This window comes from Lathyrus oleraceus, chromosome 5 (genome assembly GCF_024323335.1).
Source record: "Lathyrus oleraceus cultivar Zhongwan6 chromosome 5, CAAS_Psat_ZW6_1.0, whole genome shotgun sequence".
Lineage (NCBI taxonomy): Eukaryota > Viridiplantae > Streptophyta > Magnoliopsida > Fabales > Fabaceae > Lathyrus > Lathyrus oleraceus.
Genome location: NC_066583.1, coordinates 73,746,593 through 73,760,644, shown reverse-complemented (window position 1 = coordinate 73,760,644; position 14,052 = coordinate 73,746,593). Strand labels below are relative to the sequence as shown.

The window sequence follows — 14,052 nt, the reverse complement described above, 5'->3', positions numbered from 1 at the left end:
AGAATGAAACCGGGTGAAATAGAAACGAGAAACACTAGGTTGAGCTATAATAACATGATTTGAACTGGCTTGTACAAAGGAGAGATCTATGTTAATGCTTATTGCTTGTGTCGTCATTGTCTCTTTAGTGTTTTACTTGAGTATCTGGCATCTTAACAAAGTACCTAACAACCACGTACGAATTGGAAATGTATTCGCGTTTAACTAGGTTTTTCAAATTTTATTTGCTTGAGGACAAGCAAAGATTCAAGTTTAGGGGAGTTTGATAACACGAAAATACATCGTATATTTGCCTTGATTTACACTCAAAGATCGTACCACTTTCGTTTATATTCCGATTATTCCGCAAGTATTAGAGTTATTTTTGCAGGTATTTCAATCCCCATGCATAAATGAGCAAAGTGTAGAAAAGGAAGGAAAAGAAGAAGAAACAGAAGAGAAAGCAGCAGAAAAATAGGAAAACAGGGGACACAAAAATTGTGGACGTGACGACCGTCACGAAGCATGTAACGACCGGTACGCCCAGCCTGTGACGACCGTCACAGGCCCATGACGAACGTCACACGGCCAAAATCAGCGCCTTGAAACAGTCAACAGAAGTGAGCCAACGTGCCTAAATTCCCGTTTCAGAACCACTTTCCCGGGGATTCCTCAGTCATCCTTGTTTCTCTCAACTGCCATGACCTACCAGGAGATATAAAAAGGACAGAGGTTGGAAACAAGGGGACACTGAATTTTTCTCTACAATTTATCTTCTACAGCAATTCAGTTTTCTAGTATTATTTTCCTTCAGCAACATTGTTTCCTCTACCGCAATTCAGTTACCGTTATGTTTAGAGTTTCCGTTTTCCCTTTCGCTTTCCGTTTTTCATTTAGCCAAAGTAGTAGTTTCCTACACTAGGGAACTACTACAATTTATTTAACTTAGTTTAAGCAATTGTTTCGAAGAAGCAGAATCCTGTCGACCTGTGGAGGACTGCTCAAGTACTTCAAGATTCGGCGTACTCTATTAATCCAATTGCCAGGTTTTTATTCAATTATTATTATTATTGCTCTGTTATTATTGTAATTATGTTTGCTGCACTGTTAATCTGTTTATGTTTGTCTGTGTTTGCGTTATTTAACATGTCTGGCTAAACTACCGGTATCGGTATGTAACAATTTAATTAGACGGGATTTAATAATAATCGGTGAAAAAAACTTCTTGTCTCAAACAATCTTTTTGGATGTGGTTTTTAATTTAAATTTAATTAACTTTGTCACAAGAGTGAGAAGCTATTTAATACGATTTTGGCACGAGAGTGGGAAATTAACTAAGGTGAGAACCGACAATCGCAAGGGCGTGAGGGTCGAACTGGATAGTAAAAACTAGGCATTGATTTTAAAAACAGCGAGAGCACTTTAAAAGCAATTAGAACTTATCTATTTTCAAAAAGTATTTTTAACTTCAAATGGGACAGCGAGAGCGTACATTCTGACTTAAAGGTATAGTCTGAATCGACAATCACGAGAGTGTGAGATAAAGCCTTTTAAATAAGTATTTTCTACTGAAAGATATTTGGTACTTAAATTATATACCGATGACCTATCGAATCCCTGACGATTAATGCGTTGCATACTGATATCCTCCTATTAATATTTTCTTAAAACTCAATTTCCCTTAGATTTAATTTTCTTCAACCAATCTTCTAAAAATCATTCCCTTAGCTAAACATAGTGACGTCAGTAGCATTAATTTGACCATCGGTCCCCGTGGGTTTGATATCTTTTAAAACTAAAATGACTGGACTGTGCACTTGCAGTCAAGTACCCGATAGACTGTATTCTATATATAGTCACGAGACGTATCAGGGGACCCCAGATTTGATTAGATGAATTCCTCTGGTCAACCACCATCAACCAACTTGCTAGCTTGCAATTATCTTGAATTTTGTGACTCATGGATGGTCATATATGCATAAGGTGATGAAATTTGAAGTATCCCTTGAAATATTTGATCAATTGTTGAAGAAGCTTGTTGAAGAAGTTACACAAGATACCTAGATGAACTAGGGTTTCCAAGGCAAACCAATTCCAAACTCTTGATGAATTCTTGATCAAAATAACATGTGAGGTCCATGGGGATCCATATATGATGCCTAGAGCCATTTGTAGACCATTTCATGATTGAGCTCTTAGCAATGAGGGTCTTAAACCCTATATATGAGCTTGATAGATCAAAGGTGAGCATGTGCCCTACCTATAAAAGAGTTAGACAAAATGCAAAGACATATTTTTTGGTATTTTGGTTAGTAAAAAATGATAAAATACAAGGTATGATACAATCAAATGGTACTTGGTGATCTCTCCCAATACAAACCCAATGAATAAGGGGTAAGGAGGATGCCAAGGTATGATCTCAATGCCAATGCATATGATGAGATAGCATGAGGGATCTTAGGGTCAAAATTGGGGTCTTACAGGTCACCATCAATATGAGGCCTGTTCCGTTTCTTTTATGATCCATTATGTAGAATGCTCAAATAGATCGGAGCTTGCTCTTGCTGCTTGCCGGAGAACATCGACGAGCCTCTCCATTTTAGATTTGAGCGCCTTCACGGTTTTGTTTGATCTGCTAAATATGACCATATTTGTTAGTCCGCCTTATAGGTTTGGAAATTGTCTTGTGACTTAATCTGCATGGCAATGATTCGAATGCTGGCAAATGATAATGGATGAATTCAACCTAATTCATATCAACTATGGTTATAAAATTCGAAAAGGAGTGCGACGATGCACTCATAGATGACATATTTCAACGGAAGATCCATTTTGGGAAGATTATTGTTTGGATATAGTTGTGGCCGGAGAAAGTTTTATCGGAGTCCCATAATGGACACCAAATATTCTTGCTAAAAAACATTAAAAGGTTTATTAGATATTTCAGTAAGATTAAATGAATTCAAGTCTAAATCGTGACTAAAGTCACTATCCTTAAAAGTATTTCAAGCACTTTCTTTGTTATCTTAGAGTTGGAAAGCAAAAATACTCAGGATAATTCAGCCTCTTAATTAATTCTACACAAGACTGATGAAGAACTCAAACGCAAGGAAGTGTGTTTGAAATATTGAAGAGGATGTATAATGTTTTGAGTGAATGATTTTTGAATTAATAATTATGTATTATAGGTCATGCATGTGTTGTTTCATAAGTTTGCAAATCTTGATGAAACAACACCTTCTCAGCATATACTTGCAATGGTTCACCTATAATAATATAATGCACCACTTCATGAAGTGTTGTATATTTTGAATTCGAAATTCAAACTATAGGCAACAACCAAAATCTTGGAGCAATAATTAAAATTAATTCGCAGCATGCCGACCTAAGGCCGGCCGCCAGAGCGTCACCTCATTAACGCCGCGATAATCGATTGCTCCGATGTGTCGTACCTAAGTGCTCAAGTGTTATCTATAAGCTGTCACTAGTGCCTCTACATCCACCCCCTCGGACCCGGTCTCAATGTCGTTGGTGGCGACACCAACGAGGGGTTGTTTAGATGTGACAAGTGGCATAATGATTGAGACCACCACATATGTCCATGTGGAACTTTATCCTCTTTGACTCCTTTGGTGAGTTTAATGTTTCAAGGTCTTTATAAATGGCTTTAAAGTTAGCTCCACTTTCTATGTGAGACTATTTGCAATGCTTTTATTACCATTAACTCAATTACACATTTTTGTCATATTGGAACACACCCATGACAATTATTGTTCATAATTTTCAACATTCTCCCACTTATTCTAATAATGACAAAACTAATTCCAGAAAATGAGATATAAAGAGTGTTAATACTGTTAGGTATCTTTTGATTCAAAACTTAACTTTAGTAGGGATAACGCAAAGTTTAATCAGAATATTAGGTAGCAATGCTTTTAACCCATTGATACATATGATTAGACCGATGTTACCTTACACACTCTCTTTAAAGGTTTTTCCTACATATCTCGCTTAGCACTTATTTATGGTCATATGCTATCCCGTTTCATGAATTTTTCATGAGAGAAACTCCAACTCTCACTTTGAGACGACACCATCTCGAAATTCACATAGGTGAAGTTCATGTTGTATCCTTTTCCAAGAGATACTTTTCCTCGGTTATGAACTTCATTAAGAGGTTTTGAAAACCTCAACCCTCTATTTAAAATAGTCAACATTATTACCCAATACCTGACTTACATCCAAATCAACGACTTGTTGTTACTCATTGAATCTTGAAGTTAATTTTCTGTTAACATAAGATTGGGCAGTCGCCGCTGTTGGAACTCTTATTCAAGGAGTTTCAACCTCATGCCTCTCGAGATTGTTTTTACTAAGTCTTTGGCCAGTGACTTAGTAAATGGATCGCCCAAATTATAACTTATTCGTATATAGGTGAGTGAAATGACTCCATCCTTAATCAATTTTCTCACGAACGAATGTCTAAGTTCTATATGCCTAGACTTTCCATTATACACTTCATGCAATGCTCTTACTAAACTGGCTTGGCTATCGCAATGTATCATTACCTTTGAAACATTATCTTTATCCAAAGTAACTTCCAACAGAATATCCCTCAACCATTCTGCTTCTTTACCAGCGAAAGCGAGAGCGTTGAACTCTGATTCCATGATCAAAAGAGTAATGCATGTTTGTTTCTTACTCTTCCAATAAATTGCTCCTCCAACTAGTGTAAATATTCATCCAGTTGTAGATTTATGATCTCCAACATTAAATATCCAACTCACATCGGTATATCCTTCTAGTATGGCAGGGAACCTACCATAATGAAAGCTAAGATCCTTGATTTTCCGTAGATAGCCAAAAATCCTCGTGATTGCCTTCCAATGTTCTTTACTTGGATTACTAGTAAATATACTCATTTTACTAACTACAAATGATATATCGGGTCTGGTATATTGCATTAAGTACATAATAATCCCTATTGCACTTGCATACTCCAATTAAGCCACTACTCTTCCATTGTTCTTTTGAAGTTTGACGACACGATCAAATGGAGTGGTTACTTCCTTAAATTTTAGGTGTTTTAACTTATCAAGCATTTTCTCAATATAGTGTGTTTGACTAAGTTCATAACCCCCACTATTTCGCTTAACTTTGATCCCTAAAATTTTGTCAACAAGTCCAAGATCTTTCATCTTGAAAGTGGAAGTTAAAAACCTCTTTGTCTCCAAAATTCCATTCAAATCATTGCTAATTATTAGCATGTCATCAATATAGAGACAAAGAAATACTACAGTGTTTTTGCACACCTTTATGTATAAACACTTGTCACAAGAATTAGGAATAAATCTATTTGAGAGTATCACATAATCAAATTTTTTATGCCATTATTTTGGTGCTTGTTTTAAGCAATATAAGGATTTGACAAGTTTACACACCTTTTGTTCATTTTCAGGAAGCACATAGCCTTCTGGTTGTTCCATGTATATTTCCTCATCGAGATATCCATTTAGGAATGTTGTTTTAACATCCATCTGATGAACTATAAGGTCATTCAAAGAGACTAAGGAAAACAAATTTTTTATTGTGGTTGTCCTTGCTACTAGTGCATATGTGTCAAAGTAATATATATCTTCATTTTGTCTAAATCCTTTTGCCACTAATCTGACCTTATAAGTGTTTAAGGTACCATCACTGTGATATTTCCTTTTAAACACCCACTTGCATCCAATGGGCCTTGATCCCTTTGGTAAGTCCACAAGTTCCCAAGTGTGGTTTGACACAATTGAATCCATTTCATCTTGGATAGCGTCCTTTCAAAAGGAGGAGTCCCTTGAAGTTATTGCTTCCTTGTAAGTTTTAGGATCATCCTCTAGTTGAAGAATGACCAAAGTACTTTGAACGGAATTCTTACAATTTCCTTCAACTAGAAAAAAGGAAATAAATTGAGGATCAATTTTGTCTGGTCCTAGATTATTTGTTTTTCGGACTCTCTTGCTTATCCTAGGCTCGGGTTGTGATTCAATGATTTGAGAAGTTCCTTTAGGTTGTATTTCTACAACCCGAGAAGAATTTTCTTCACAAGATTCTTTATTTGTGACCGACTCTGATTCTTTATCCTTAGTGATAAGATTTTCAAAGAACTCTACATCCCAGGATTCTACAATTACATTAGACTATAAATTAAGAGTCTATATGCTTTACTATTTTGTGTATATCCTACAAAGACACATCTTATCCCTCGAGGACCCAACTTGGTTCTTTTAGGATCCATGTTTTTGTAGTAAGCCACATACTCTCACACTTTAAAGTAACTAATATTTGATGCTCTACCTTACCATGCCTCATATGGAGAAATACCAGTTTTCTTTAAAGGAATTATATTAATTATGTGCCAAGCGGATAGTAAGGCCTCACCCCACAAATTGAGGGATAATTTAGAATGAATCAATGTGGCATTCATCATCTTTTGATATGTTCGATTATTTTTTTCGATCATTCCATTTTGTTACGGTGTGCGAGGTGCCAAACATTCATGTATTATGTCGTTTTCTTCATAAAATGCATCAAATTCAGTAGAAAAGTATTCACTGCCCCTATCACTCTTAAGGACTTTTATACTTCTACTTAATTGAGTTTCCACTTCTACTTTATAAATGTTAAAGGCATTAAAAGCATCATTTTTATGCTTTAAGAGATATACATGTGTGTATCTAGAAGAATCGTCGATGAATGTAATAAAATATCTACTTCCCCCGCGGATTAACATGCCATTAAATTCTCACAAATCTTAATGTACAAGATCAAGTATATTTGTATTTCTTTCAATACTTTTGAAAGATTTTTTAATCATCTTTTATTTAACACATAATTCATATTTTGTGAAATAATTTATATTACATGAAATCAATCCAGATTTAATTAGTCTCTTCATAGAACTAATACTGAAATATGCTAATCTATTGTACCATAAAGAAACAGATTCAAGCATGTAAGCGAAATTAGAAATTTCATTAATAATATTATCGGTAGTACATAATTTGATAATTCCCTCAACGAAATATCCTTTTCCAACAAATACACCATTACGGGTCAATATAAGTTTGCCTGATTCATAAATAGATTTAATACCCGGTTTTCCCAATAAATCCCCACTAACAAGATTCCTATTCATGTCGGGGACATGAAACACATTTACAAGAGTGACTTTCTTTCCGAAAATGAAGTTGAGTTCGACCGATCCGGTTCATACAAATTTAGATCGTACTTCATTTCCCATCCGTACTTCTTGTCCATCATTTTCCTCATAATAAGTTTTGAATGCAACCTTGTCATAAGAGTCATGCACCGTAGCACATGTATCATACCACCAATCTTGAACTTTGCCTTTGATTTCCATAATCTCACTCACTGAAGAAATTATGCCATCATTTGCATGAACTGCATTGATCTCTTTTTTTGACTTGTTGTGTCTGCAATATCGAGTATAGTGTCCAGGTTTTCCACAAGCAAAACATTCGCTTTTCGGACCCTTCCGACCGTCGGAATTCTTGAACTTGTTATGTTCCTTTTTTGGTCCTATATGACTCTTCATGCCATCATGTTTCTTCTTTCCTTTGGTGGTCACGACATTGTCTTTAGAAAGACCCGCAGATTCTGATTTCTCCCTCTCCTTCGATTCCTCCTCAATTCGAAGATATTTATGGATTTTCTTCATAGAGATTCCCTAAGAACTATGCAACATTTTCTTTCTGTAGCCTTTCCACTAAGGTGGTAATTTTGCAATGATTGCACCGATTTGAAAAGTCTATAGGATGTCTATTTTCACCACTTTTATTTTATTCACGAGGACTTGCAACTCATGCACTTGGGGAAGAACGAGCTTGGAGTCTATAAATTTAAAATCAAAGTATTTAGAAATTAAAAACTTCTTCGTACCTTCCTCTTCAGCTTTGAATTTGAACTCGAGTGCTTTCCAGATTTTTGTTGCAAACATATTATCCGTATAGAGGTCATAGAGACGATCAAACAACGTATTTAGAATATGTCCATGACATAGCAGTTCGTCCTCCTTATGTTTCTTGCACTCCTTCTTGACTTCTTCAGAGTCATTTTCGGTTGGTTCAGGAATCGGTGTTAAGTCAGGATCTAAGACATAACGAACCTTTAGGGTAGTTAGTAGGAATGTCATCTTATCTTGCCATCTGGTGTAATTGGTTCCATCAAAGGGATCCAACTTGACAAGATCTTGGTTCATAACTTTGATGCTTGAAATTGCAGCATCAGAAGCCATTGGATAAATACTTTTAAGACTATTAGACATTTCGGTAAGATTAAATGATCCAGGTCTGAATCGTGAATGAAGTCACTTTCCTCAAAAGTATTTCAAGAACTCTCTTTGTTGTCTTAGAGTTGGAAAGCAAGAATATACAGGATAATTCAGCCTCTTAATCGAGTCTGGACAAGACTGGTGAAGAACTCAAATGCAAGGAAGTGTGTATGGATTATTGAAGAGGATGTATAATTTTTGAGTGAATGATTTTTGAATTCAAATTCATGTATTTATATTACATGCATATGTTGTTTCATAAGTTTGCAACTCTTGATGAAATAACACATTTTCAGCATATGTTTGCAATGGTTCACCTATAACAATACAATGCACCACTTCATGAAGTGTTGTATATTTTGAATTCGAAATTTTAATTGTATGCAACAATTAAAATCTTGGAGCAATAATTAAAATTAATTCGCAGCATGGCCTTCGGAGCGGCGCCTCATTAACGTCGCGAATAGACTGATTGCTCCTCTAGCCGCGCCTACAAGCCGCCACTAGAGCCTATACGCCCTCGGATCCGGTCCCGGATCCGAAGCCGGTGGCGACAATGGTGATGGGTTGTTTGGATGTAACAAGTGACATAATGCTTGGGACCACCACATATCTCTACGTGACACCTTATCCGCTTTGACTCCTTTGGTGAGGTTAATGTTTCGAGGTCTTTATAAATGCTTTTAAAGTTAGCTTCACTTTCTATGTGGAACTATTTGCAATGCATTTATTGTCATTAACTCAATTGCCCATTTTTGTCATATTGGAATACACCCATAACAATTATTTTTCAGAATTTCCAACAATGTTAACCTCTCTGATGCTAGTCAGGGAATGTCACAAATGATTGGTGATTGTGTCTATGATTGGTATAGGGTTAATGACCATCATAGTCGGGGGACTAAGATTTCTGTATCTTTTCTCCTTTTTATGTTATTCATCGTGCAAATATCTCTATATATGGTCTCAAGACCTCTTTTTATATTGCCTGCCTTTTTCCTTCTCTAGATGTGAATAATCAAGATTTATTAAGTTTTATGGTCATAATAAACGTAACCTCCCATTTAATCATTTTGTAACAGACTCCTTATTAACCATATTGTAACGAATTCGTCCCTTGGAATGTTATAACAGATTCGACTTGGTCGGTCCTTTTCAGATCCCGGTAAGTTGAGTCTGAGATATACATACTGCCCGACTTCGTAATAACTCCCTGACCTCATAAATTTCTTGGACTATACACCGATCATGGTTTGAAATTGCAGACCGCATCACTTGATGCGACTGCAATATTGCGGATGCGGACGTCACCGCAACGGCAACACACCGCAATTGCGGTGTGAAATGAAATCACATGGAATCGCCGTAACAAAACCGCATCACCGCCGCACCGGACTGCATCGCCGCCACACCAGGCCGCATCATCACCGCTGCATCGGACCGCATCACTGTTGCAACAAGGAGTCCTATTCATTTTTATATAATTTTGTGTTTGGTACGAGTATAAAAGTATTTCACACCGCAATTCGCATCGCAGCAACCGTATTAGCCGCATCCGTAACACTCGCAACCGCAACCGCAACCGCAATTTAAAACCATGACACCGATCATATCAAAATTCGAGAAATATAATCGATCATAAAATTTCTGGGATATACAATTATCAATCTTAATATAACTAAAAAATAAAAATCAATTGTAATCGCCACAACATTAGAAAAATGTTATAGGAGTATCATTTTTATAACCATTTTTTAATTCTAGTTTCAACGGCTGACATTTTCATCAAATTTTAAACTACTAATTATATTTTTTTAAGTATCAACACAAGTAGATATAAAATTTTCTTTTATTCCTTGAAGAACAAACCTAAACCTAATTAAATGAAACATGTAACATATTTCATGGTATAGTACATGATGAGAAAGCAATTTGGTAGAACCAATGCTCAAGGACATTTGGGTCCTCCATCTCTATTCTTCCAGTCATTATAGCATGGACATACTTCTTTGTTTCCATAAGTTCCTGGAGGCACACACAGGCACTTGGCACAACAATAGTTACAATAGTACAAACATGGCTTTTGGTGATGTGTTTTTGCGCATCTATCTTCACATCGAGGAGCACATTCTGCAATTTTAACCGAGGAAACATCAATTTAGTGAATATCATTGTAACATCAATTTATGAGTAAAGTTATGATTCTTGTATTGAATGATTACCTTCTGGTTTAAGACTGCCTTCTGTGGTGCCATGCTGAAACTCAATTGAACGAAGATGAAATTAACATGAGAGGAAATATTGTCGTAAAACTGTCTGAATTAAAAAATACTCTACGTGAAAAGCCTTACAGCTGGATCAGGAGTCGCCGGAGTAGGATTTGCAGGAGTTGCTGGAGTCACCGGAGGTGATGGAGTTGCTGGCGTTTCTGGAGTTTCCGGAGCTGGTGGAGTTTCTGGAGTTGTTGGAGCTGGTGGAGTATATGGAGTTGCTGGAGTTACAGGAACATCGGGAGTCGCTGGATTTACAGAAGGAGCTGGGGTTGAATCTGATCTCGGAGCTGGAGCTGGGGCCGGAACTGGAGTTGGAGTAGGAGCCGGTGCCGGTGAAGATGCTGGAGCTGGAGTTGGAGCCTCAATTGCAGTTACACCAATCTGAGCCTGAGAAATACAATATTAAAAAGTATAAACCATAAATGATATATTTGTACAGTCGTAGAAAATCACGTAAACGATTTAATCAAATGCATGCATGCAAACAACATCACGTTAATAAATATTCTCTTTATAACATATATATAAAAAAAATTATAAGAAAAATAAAATAAAAGATTAAGCTATGTTAATTTAGAGAAGTTATATGGATTTACTTTGCTTTGTACAAGAATTAACACAAATAAACCCAACATTATGATGTTTAGATTTCTAGCCATTACTCAAAGTTTTTACAAAACGTAGAAAATGAAGAATTGTAGAATGACGTATTTATAGTAAATGAATCTATGAAAGGTGGCTCTATGTTGGTGGTGAAAGATCCATCTAGTTAGCGCCACCTTTAGCTAAATCTATGTTAGACTTACTCTAAGGTTGGACTTATACAAGTTCATGTAACAATAATTTGACTAACTCGAACAATACGTATAAAATAAAACAATTAAGATTTTAAGATTTTTTGAAATTCATGTCTTAAGATATGTTATTGATGAGATTCCACTCACATATATTAAAAGAAAGCGAGAAATTTTGTAACTTAAGAATAGGTGACACATAATCACAATCTTAGCTTAAGAATAGGTCAAGCTTAGTTTACAAAGATGATGATGATGATGATGATGATGATGATGATGATGATGATGATGATGATGATGATGATGATGATAATAATAATAATAATAATAATAATAATAATAATAATAATAATAATAATAATAATAATAATAATAATAATAATAATAATAATAATAATAATAATAATAATAATAATAATAATAATAATAATAATAATAATAATAATAATAATAATGATGATAATAATAATAATAATAATAATAATAATAATAATAATAATAATAATAATAATAATAATAATAAATAGTATATAATAATGACTTTTTTAAAAATATAATCATGATTTTATCAATTAACATCATTTCTATATAATTAATATTTATGTATATTTTGTCTCACATCCTAGTAAAACACACATTATTACAATCAAATTCTCGGGGCAAAACCAAAAACCAAAAGATTTGTTGATTGGTTATGTGATGGTTTGTTTAAACGGATTGATTCAGATTCAAATCTCCGCACCTCTTTCTGAAATAATCTTTGGTTGAGATCACTCCTCTTAGTGTTTGATTTCTCTAAACTCTTCTCTATCTCTAATCAACAAACTTGTTATGTGGGTGAGGTTGGTAAATGAGAAGATCAATCTTGGGTTTGGGATATTAAGTGGAGAAGAATCCGTATTTTTTTAACATGTGTGAGTTTTGATTGTTGATCTAAAATCTAGGTTATTGAAATTCTGGTACAGATACCAGATGTCGTATACGATGTCACGACAACAAGATCAGGATATTGTCACATCAGAAACAATTACAATGTTAGAGTAAATAGCAGCCGCAGGAAATAAATAATACAAGTCAATTGTTAATCATGCATGTTCAATGCAACATAAGCTACATCTGGAGTGTCATACCCCAAATTTGCTCATCTGTTTTTTTTCATTATCCCATAAGTCAAAAGTCGAGTCATCTAGTCCTCAAAAGTCAAAGGGTCTAGTTTGATTTTTTATTTTAGAAATTAGAATTTCTTTTTGATATAATAAATAAATTTATTATTTAAAAATAATAAATTTATTTATTTATCATCTTTTTTCACTTTATATTTATTTTAATACTTAGTTATTTCTAACATTAATTATTTAAAAATAATAATAGTTTGTTTTAAATTGTTTGTATTTTTCCTAATAGCAAATATTTGATCGACAGTGTTGTTTTATTTTGAATAAATGAATTGACACAATTGGTAGGAAACCGTGCATTTTTTTTATTTTTCTAACCATTTTTCATTTTTTTTCACTTTTCTAATTTCTACCAATTTTTATTTTTATCATCATTATTTATATTTTGTTTATTAGACTTATTTTAATATTTATTAGTACTATTATAATTTGTGTGTAGTATTACTTTCATTATTAGTATGTTTAATTATTAGGAGTAGGAATTTTAAGATATTATATGTTATTAAAAAATAAAAAAAGAGAGAGAATTTTTTTTAGGATTTAATTATTAATTTTTCATTTTCTTTTATTTTGCACTTTTTAAAATATTTTTTAATTTCATGATTTTGTGCATATATTAGTCAAATAATTAAAAAATTCACAAAAAGATTTTAGTTTTAATAGTTATCAGAATTTTAGATTTTATTATTTTCTTTTTGTTATTATCATATTTTAGAATTTAGGAAATATTGATTTAGGTTTCATTGGAATCTTAAAATTATTAGGTTATTATGATTATTATGATTATTATTAATTTATCCGATAAAAGTAAAAAAATATGCATTTTATTGTTAATATTTGCATTTTATTTTTAGGCTTCTTAATATTTTTTTTATTTAATTCTTGATTTTATGTATTTTTCATTCAAATAATAAAAAACTTCACAAAAATATTTTATTGCATTTTTTATCATTTATTTTTTATATTTTTTTATATATTCAAACTTATTAAATAGATACTTTCTAAAGCTGATATTTCTACTCTCTTTTTTAATTTTTTAGATTTTAATTTACATTTTTTATTTTTTCACTTTTTGAATTTTTAATATGTCAAATTTATTAATTAATAGTTATTATTAGGTTTTATTAATATTATAAAAATTATTTTATTATTATTATTATATTTTTTATAATTATGTTTAGTTATTAGGAATTAAAATATTAGATTTTATTATTACTATTCCTATTATATTATTATTCGATTAGGATTTGTACTATTGTTATTAATTTAGTTTATTAGGATTTATTATTGTTCTTTTATTAACAAAAAAAAATAAAAAAATTCAAAAAGAGGTCATTGTATCCTATCTGCATTTTCCATTTCACAAAGTACCAAATCTCTTCGAAACTCACAAAATCTCAAATTAAAATCCTATATATTCCAAAAATCTCACAAAATCTCAATAATCTCAATCAAGATAAACTAAAACAATCCAAACATAATTAGCATTCAACGTCAAA

The 14,052-nt window shown here is 33.2% G+C and overlaps 1 protein-coding gene across 1 annotated transcript; it reads right to left on the bottom strand.

The window, feature by feature from the left end:
• Nucleotides 1-10,167: 10,167 nt before the first annotated feature.
• On the bottom strand, nucleotides 10,168-11,256 carry LOC127084673 (predicted GPI-anchored protein 58). Its single transcript, XM_051025169.1, has 4 exons — nucleotides 11,181-11,256; nucleotides 10,663-10,971; nucleotides 10,534-10,567; nucleotides 10,168-10,441 (listed from the first exon to the last, which is right to left on the bottom strand). Exons 1-4 carry the CDS (start codon nucleotides 11,241-11,243, stop codon nucleotides 10,260-10,262), a joined length of 588 nt encoding a protein of 195 aa, XP_050881126.1. The 5' UTR covers nucleotides 11,244-11,256; the 3' UTR covers nucleotides 10,168-10,259.
• Between the last annotated feature and the right edge of the window lie 2,796 nt (nucleotides 11,257-14,052).

Coding starts and splice junctions, on each gene's coding strand:
- LOC127084673 (XM_051025169.1), bottom strand. CDS start 11,243: ATGGCTAGAAATCTAAACATCATAATGTTGGGTTTATTTGTGTTAATT. Junction 10,568..10,662: donor CGGCGACTCCTGATCCAGCT/GTAAGGCTTTTC, acceptor ATTGAGTTTCAG/CATGGCACCACAGAAGGCAG. Junction 10,442..10,533: donor AGGCAGTCTTAAACCAGAAG/GTAATCATTCAA, acceptor TTAAAATTGCAG/AATGTGCTCCTCGATGTGAA.